The following is a 7,958-nucleotide window of genomic DNA, read 5'->3' as shown; positions in this document are numbered from 1 at the left end:
TAGCATTATGTACCTGATTCTCGCTGTTCTCGTAATTTTCAAACCACTTCTTCAGCTTGCTCTTCAGCTTGGCGTCGTTTTCAAAATGCTGTTTGGGCGAGTTCTGCGCCTCGAACAGATCAGGGTGGATGTAGTCTTCGTTCGGCTTGTTCAAGCTCTCCACATCCACGTAGAGATTCAGCGGCAGCTCCATCGTGTTGGTGTCGTTGATGGCGCAGTCTTCCACGCGGACCTTGTCGCAACTCTGGCACGAACAATTCCTGATCACTTGCACCCGCTTTTGCAGGACAGCCGGCACTTCCACCTTGTTTCCATCGGCTTGCAGATTGACCTGCAATAAGAGAACAGCCGCAATGAACCAATCCGGCCATCCGCCGCCACTCTTACGTGATAGCATTTGATTTCGGACGGTTGGCAACTGTCGCAGTAGGGCCTGATCAGTTCGCCGGGCTCCGCAGGCTCGCTCTTCGGGATGCTGTAGCTGAAGCATGCGCCCACACATACATTGTTCTGGATAGTGACCGGCTCGTAGCCAGGCGCGGACACCACCTGCTGAATGGGAGTGGTCTGACACCATGAATGCTTCTCTGGATAGAGCACAATGTTGTGCACCTGCAAAACCAGCTGCTGCTAATGGTCGGTCAATCTAAGCGCTGCGCGACTTACTTTGTGCTCCCTTTCGCAGCAAGCGCCGTCCAGGTTGCCGAAAACCAGCACTGCCAGGGACACGAAAAGGGCGGCCCTGCAATTGGAAACAATTGATTAACCCCCGTAATCCATTTCAGGCATATCTGTTGCTCGTTGCTGTTGCGCAAACGGGTGGTTGCCATGGAGCTGCGTGAAATTTGGTGGGGCCAGGGCGATTACGRGGGCAAATGGAAAACTGRTTCTGGCTCGAGCAGCAGGGCCAATTGGATAATGTCAAGGGTTTTGCGTTGTGCGCAAAATTCCAMYTGAAATCGGGCCACCYTGTATAGGTCGCMTAGGCGCTGGTCGTGTTCTTCTAAAGCGATTACTAACTGCTTAAGCGTGTCYTTTTTGCTTTCTCGAGATTATAATCTGCAGCTGAAAACTAGAACTTGCAGTACTAGTTTCCGCGATACATGCAAGCCGTCGAGCAACGACAATATTAAATTACACGGAATACATTTCAAAGCCAGTGGCGTGCCGGTTATTGTAACCTGTTCAGAACCCTCTGTTCCCCTTCATTGGAGGAGGATCCTGCAGTTTGGGGGAACTGCGAATGTTGCAGGAGAATGATTAATCTTGATGCTTTCCAAGTGGAAGCCCGGTGCCGGAGTTAAGAAAAGAAATGATTCACCTTTGGCAGGTGTGCGCTTATTACCTAACACCAGTGGAACGAGCACTACCAGTCGATCATGATATTTGCTAATTAATTAATAATCCGAACACCGTCCTGTTGCGGATTGGACACGGACTTGAGTAAAACACCGGGCGATTGAAGAGCAAACCATACATTCGCGTCTTGTTTATGCGAAAAAAACATTGGTGGATCTTTGTCACGTGGAATTAAAAATTCCTGTTGCAAACGCAAAAAAATGTTTGGAATTCCTCGCTCCTTTTCCGCATCACTTAACACACGGAAATATTTGGGGGGACCACGCTAGCCCCAACTGGGGGGGCCGAGCCAAAAAGTCGACAAAAATTGGGTCACTTTGACGGACCAGATTGAGCCCACTTGAGCACTTTCAGGAAAGCAAAAAAACCCCACTTACTTCCTGCTGATCGCAACTTAAACATACATTGAAATACAGGAAAATTACTCACATTTTGCCGTTGTGTGGACGTTTGCAATTGATCGACATCACCAAGCAGCAAACATTACATTTGAGACGTTAACGGAATAAATGTGGTTTTTTCTTGTAGCCACCGAGCGGACAGCGAAATCGAGTCGCCTCGATCAACAGCGAAAGGTCAACTCGCAAGAAACAACTGCTGAGAATCGGAAACTGCTCGCAAAGGTAACTTGATCTCATAAAAGAAACACCTGTTCGAAAGGTGTGAGGTTCCGATGGAAAGGCGGGAATATTTGAATATGGTACCCGGTCAAGCCTGCCAAGCAGCCCACTTTGTACGTTCGACCAGCACAATGCCTGATCGGCTAATGGAAGGGCGTGAGATTTTTCCTCAACCCACCTGTCTCCATTCGTTGTCCAATGAATAAACATAAACCCACATTAATTGAATGCTTTATCACCGACCGAACACGCAATGCCTTTGATACAGAACGGCGACCAGTAGGTATGAAGCGCATTTAATTGAACGGTGTGCTAATGATAATGTTGCATCCCTAGTGACCTAATGAGTTCAAGTATGGAAAAGTGGAACGGTTTGTTCGCATTTCCATTGTCTTGCAAAAATGTTTTTCATAATAAAAAAAATGTATTTCGAATAGAGGGCTCGTTTAATACTTGCTGGCAGCTATTTATATGTAACTTAATGTTGCTTAATAAATACATATACACTTTGATAGCTGGATCGCTTTATAATGGCATGTAAATAGAAATTAAATACTTATCTATTAAGATATTCTTATTTTGCCTGGGTCTCACTCAAAGTGTGAAGTAAAAATGTTGAATATCGTTTATTTCATTACGTTTCGGCGAGACAACAGCGCCATCATCAGATTTTAAAATTCATTCAAACTCATAATTGGTAAACATTATATTCATTTAGGTCTTTGCTGTGCAAGACCTAAAATGAATATAATGTTTACCAATTATGAGTTTGAATGAATTTTAAAATCTGATGATGGCGCTGTTGTCTCGCCGAAACGTAAAGAAATAAACGATATTTAAAATTGTGATTTCGCACTTTGACTGAAAACGTGGAAAGATAAGAATATAATAACAATTACACGCACTCCGGAAGATAAATAAAAATTGTATTTTCTAGTTGATTGAGGACTGACAAACTAAGAAGAATGCAAAAAAATGCTGATGTATGGAGACTTTTTACTGACTGTATACGCGCTAATCTCCATAATGACTTTTAGATGATTAATGGCATTACGCCACAACGGAAACTATTTACATGTCAAGGTTTGCCATTATGTGAACAATCCACCGGAGAAACCGACCAAAACAAATAACAAAAAACACATCACAGAACCAAACAGCAGTTAAGGTTCTTTTGACCGCTGTGTTTATATACATGTGCACTATTCAAACCAGCTTTCTATTGGCCGTTTTGCATGTTAATGCGTCGACGAATCGTCATTGCAGCGGACTGCACGGTGCCTGAAAGTTTCAATTCATCAAACGGGCCAACATGAACAGGTATTTATCATACTCAGCATTAACAGTTCATCAACCAGTAATTAACGGTGGAAAGCATGTTATCAGAGCTATTAACCAGTTCAGCTGATAAAACTTAATTGGCCCCGGGACCCATTAACTCCCAGACAAGCCTTTTAACCATGCAAAACCCTGTTGATATGGACGCAAAACTGTTCCTAAGTCTTTTAGTTGCACTTTTGTGGCTAAAATGGCGAATGCGCCACTGTAACATGTAACAGAGCCCTTGACTCTATTTCAGATTGATCACGATTGCTTAGGATGTGATGGACGCGTTGGAGCGGATGGCTGGTAAGTAGCAAGTAGAGCGAATATTTGCAAACTTTCGCCATTTAGAGCCGAACTCAATGAGCCTGGACTGTGTCCATAGGAGGCTCTGCTTGCTCAAGCGCAATCGCAATTTTGCGCCTATAAAACCGGCCGCAGACCCGTGACTGACGTCATTTCAGTCTATCTGTGCTCATTTGGGTAAATTTCGTGTGAATTCTCGGGAGTGTCGGCGATTTCTGTGCTCGTGAGTGACTGATTGCGGCTTGGTTTATCTATCAATCCAGCTAAATCTCGATTGATTGAATGCGGATAAATCCGCACATCGGTCGGCAGCTGAATTATAGTGCTAAAGGCGTGCAGCTGGGTTTTCAGAGTCGCGCAAGTGCCAAAAAGGTGTTCCTGCTTGTTGCTGTGTAACCTCGACATGAAAATGAAGATTTATAAACTTTTAATATTAAATCGAGTTATTAGAAGCTCCAAGACTGTTTCCACGTCGTTGATTTCGTTATAAGCTTCACGCTTTTGACGAAAGTGAGGTTAATTGCCGCACAGTTTTAGGAATTTGTGACGTAACGAATTCTTGTGTGCCAGTGCTCAAAGGCGATTTGACTCATCAAACCGATCAAGGACCAGCTCGAATTTCCAGAATTCTGGAAAATTCCCGCGCAACTCAACCAGTTTCCGTGTGTTTAATGCATTTGAAAAAGCCGCTACCTATTATGTATTCGAGTGAATTCAACAAATACATCAAGGTGTTTTGTTGCAAATATTTGGATAAGATTTGCGAAATTTCGGCGAACAAAATTCACCAGATTGAATGCTCCTTTTTCACCACGGAGTCCGCATACCGAGCGAGGAACGATCCTGGAGATTGACATAGGCTACATCCAACATCTTACTATGCTTATTTGACGTTTATTTGATGTCTTCTAAGCGTTTGATGAATCCAATCTGATGGTAAGTATCCAGGGGCCCCAATGGGATCAGTTTGCAGCGGTTCATCAAAACTTTCCATAACGGGCGCGAATGGAATGTCAAAAAAATACCCTTTTGAGCAAAATAGGACTTCTTCGAGCAGTTATTAAGTGAAATGGTCTTGAGGTTATGATTTTGACTGTGCATATACAAACTCTTACCAGATCTGCCCTTTTATGGCAGGGTTATGCGGAGATCCAACCGCTTTCACCACAAGACACGATTTTCGCACTATTTCACAGTTTTTATTGAAAAACTACCTAAAAAAATCACAAAAAACAACGTTGTTGTCACAATGGCGTCCATTTTGAGCTCTGCCATTGACGTCATATCGTTACTAAGGTCCGTACGCTGTCAAGCGCTCATCAATGGTGACGTCATTGCAGCCACATTCATTTAATTAGGCCGTTCGAGATTTGGGTGTAAAATGCACTTTTTTCGGGAACAACTCAAAAGATCCTGCATTAAACTGATTAATCAAGACTGCAGAAACACCATTTGCATCTTGCACACGTCAACCATGTACGATAAGGTGCAATTTCCCATTAATTTCAATGCACTTGATAGAACATTCCTCTTTTTCTCGATATCAATGCGCTTAGCCAAATGCGAAAAAAGATATAAATTGAATACGCTTTCTGAGATATTTTTTAGCTTAAAAAGTGATGAATTTGCAAAATGATCTCATCTGTATCTATTATTTAGAGAGCGCACTATGAGACCTTCGGATAGTCGGATTAAATTAACTGCTGCGTTCCAAATTGTCAACTAGTGGCTTAGAAAGTCTTATGAAAGCATTGATTTTCATCGGTAAATCAGCACAGTGAACGCCCTAAATATTCGAAAGCAAACTCCAAAAGCTAAATGCGTCCATTAATTCCCTGGCAACAGATTTAGCAGGTTTGGATTCAAGGATGCGGCGCTAAACTCTTCTAAAAACGGTTCAATAATTAGTACTTCAATTAAGCCACTGTACTCAACGTGTGCGATAAACGAAGTGCCACCAAAATAACCAGTTAAAAGCCAGCCACTCGATTCGAAGAAAAATTTAATCACTTTTACCGAAAATGGGTGATGATCTGATAAAGATCAGCAGATAATGGAAATGTGCGCTGATTCAAAAATGTGTGAAGGTGATTGAAGGCGGCAACTGATCCCAGATTAGCTTTGGTTGTTTCAACGCTCACTAAGGAGAATATAATGACAAATAGTTTTGTTTTCAGATCTACAATCACAAGAAATAGAGCCTTATCTCGTTGTCATTCCTGCGTTTCACTTGAGCGACGTTTACGAAAAGATATGTGGCTGAGAGTACGACGAAAAGACCTTTATAACAAGGACTTAGTGGAAGATATCGAATAGGCGATTTTTGGGACTATTTCATAGACCAGAGTTGCGATTCGGAGACTTTTGCAGCTGATGCGAGCGCGATAGCTTTTTAGAAAAAAACTGATTTTGTTGGAAATTTTCCCGCATTTCCGTCACAGTGTGTTTCATGCAAATCAAACTACACAAAAACTGTTTGTTGGTGTTTTCGACTTGCGGTTGCCATCATCTCGGTGGAGCGAAAATAGTGCATAATGGGCAGTAACAGCATCGGTTCGATCCTCTTCGGGAGGAAGAGGGAACCCAATCTAAAGACGCTGGAGCAAATCGAGGTTCTCCTTGGAGGTTTGTAGTGTTACATTTATTATTACTGTATATGCTTTCCTGACTGTGTTTCAATTTCAAATCAAATTCATTCCTGGGTTTCCGTCATTTATTGTCTCTATTTATCAATCAAAATACGTTTCGGTGTATTTTTCCACCATCATCAGTTTTTATGTGTAGCGTTGTTTCGAACGGAAAGATTCGTTTTGTGTCCGACAATGGACAAAATTAATACTCCAAATGCATGCCAAGGCTTAAAGCAGCAACAACGCTACACCTAAAAACTGATGATGGTGGAAAAATACACCGAAACCCATTTTAATTGATAAATAGAGACAATAAATGACTGAAACCCAGGGATGAATTTGATTTATTATTATTACATGGAAGGTGACGCTCGATAGAGCGTTAGGTAGTTTCCAGGGATTTCCTATCCCATGCCCAAGTGTATGGGCATTTTATCTATTTGTGGTTGTGCTTCTTGGAAATGTTTGTCGAATAATTGTTTTTTAATTGCGCCACCCATAACTGACGGAAATATTCATAGAATAAACCGCGATTGCATTTGCATCAAATCGTGCAGTTTATGATCGATCACGAGCAAGCTGAATGCATTCACTGAATCGCACAGCAAGTTAAGTACGTACTCAGCTCGCAAAACCCATTGATAAAGCACAGAAAATCTTATCTTCTATACAGATTACATATCAAGGATTTATGTATGCTTTTACAGACAATTTTTTTAGTACGTAGGCTTTGGCTTGGAATGTCTTTAATGGCGCCCCGTTGCAATGGTAAGCTCCGTGGCTCCAACTAACCGCAGAGCTTGGAGGCGTTGCTCAACGAAAATATGCTACTTTGCTGTTTTTTGCAGGCAACCAGTCGAGCGACTACAAGATGTACATCAATGAGTGCCAAGAGGACCAGATGGAAATCTTCTACTACCGCTCCAGTCCAGTGAGGACAGCCCTCACCTATCTGGGTTTTGTGCTCACTCTGGGCATCCTCAGATTGGTTTATCATTGGATACCGCACTTGTATCTGTTCTCCACCTCCGTCAGCTGCAAAATCGGCGATGCTGAGAAGATTTTAATTGTGGTAGGTGAACTCAATGCAACGCTTTTTGCATAAAGCTGCGAAAGGTAGTTGTTGAGCTAAGACTCCTCTAGAAAAGGGCTTAATGATTATTCGCATAAGTAGTTTCAACCGTGTACCACAAGTACACAAGTACTTAAGGGCCTACATTTTCTACGCGCATACAAAACGCTTAACACGCGCGTTCAAAGAGGGCAACGCGCTTTATCTATCGTCGGAAAAATTTGCTGGATTAAGCTGATGATTTGAATTTTTCGCAACACCGCGCACCAGTTTGGAAACCCTTGAATCGGCTGTAAGCCTTTGGCAACAACGAAGATTTTTCAATCAACCTGGTCGCAACCGAAATATATACTAATCTCGTAAACGTGCGAAGTCAACGCATTTTGAGTTAGGTGATTCACTTACCCAAAACCCCTGTTCCTAACCTCACTTCTGGATGAAACCCTGCGAGGAGCTCAAGCGTCCATGTCCCCATTTCTACTGGCTGTGGCCGATTCCCGTCAGCACTTCGCGCTGTTTTACAGCCCATTTTCACTTAGTAGGACTGAAAAAAGGCAAAAACTTTGAGTAGCTGACGTTTCCAGCGGTTAAAGCCCGTGTCCCATGCACGATGATATGAAAGTGTTTCTATTGGTTGGAGATCTGTCA

The 7,958-nt window shown here is 42.6% G+C and overlaps 2 protein-coding genes across 2 annotated transcripts in view; one reads left to right on the top strand and one right to left on the bottom strand.

Moving 5' to 3' along the window:
• Window positions 1–2,145, bottom strand: part of LOC109542954 — a 4,695-nt gene extending 2,550 nt beyond the window's left edge. The window contains exons 1-4 of the mRNA XM_019912425.2: window positions 1,789–2,145; window positions 667–742; window positions 388–612; window positions 14–331 (exon numbers count right to left, since the gene is read on the bottom strand). Coding sequence (XP_019767984.2) covers window positions 14–331; window positions 388–612; window positions 667–742; window positions 1,789–1,826 — 657 coding nt within the window. The 5' untranslated portion in view covers window positions 1,827–2,145. The remainder of the gene's footprint in view (window positions 1–13; window positions 332–387; window positions 613–666; window positions 743–1,788) is intronic.
• A 1,596-nt stretch (window positions 2,146–3,741) lies between these two features.
• LOC109542951 (polyamine-transporting ATPase 13A3) overlaps window positions 3,742–7,958 on the top strand; it is a gene marked incomplete in the record, with an annotated part of 11,185 nt that continues 6,968 nt past the window's right edge. Inside the window, 3 exon segments of the mRNA XM_019912419.2 lie at window positions 3,742–4,544; window positions 5,786–6,233; window positions 7,087–7,310. Of these exon segments, the coding sequence (XP_019767978.2) occupies window positions 6,143–6,233; window positions 7,087–7,310 (315 nt within the window).

Source organism: Dendroctonus ponderosae, unplaced genomic scaffold, assembly GCF_020466585.1.
Source record: "Dendroctonus ponderosae isolate FM_Combo_2020 unplaced genomic scaffold, Dpon_F_20191213v2 Dpon_F_20191213_4, whole genome shotgun sequence".
Classification (NCBI taxonomy): Eukaryota; Metazoa; Arthropoda; class Insecta; order Coleoptera; family Curculionidae; genus Dendroctonus; species Dendroctonus ponderosae.
Note: the sequence above shows the minus strand (reverse complement) of the source record. Positions and strands in the feature narration are given on the sequence as shown.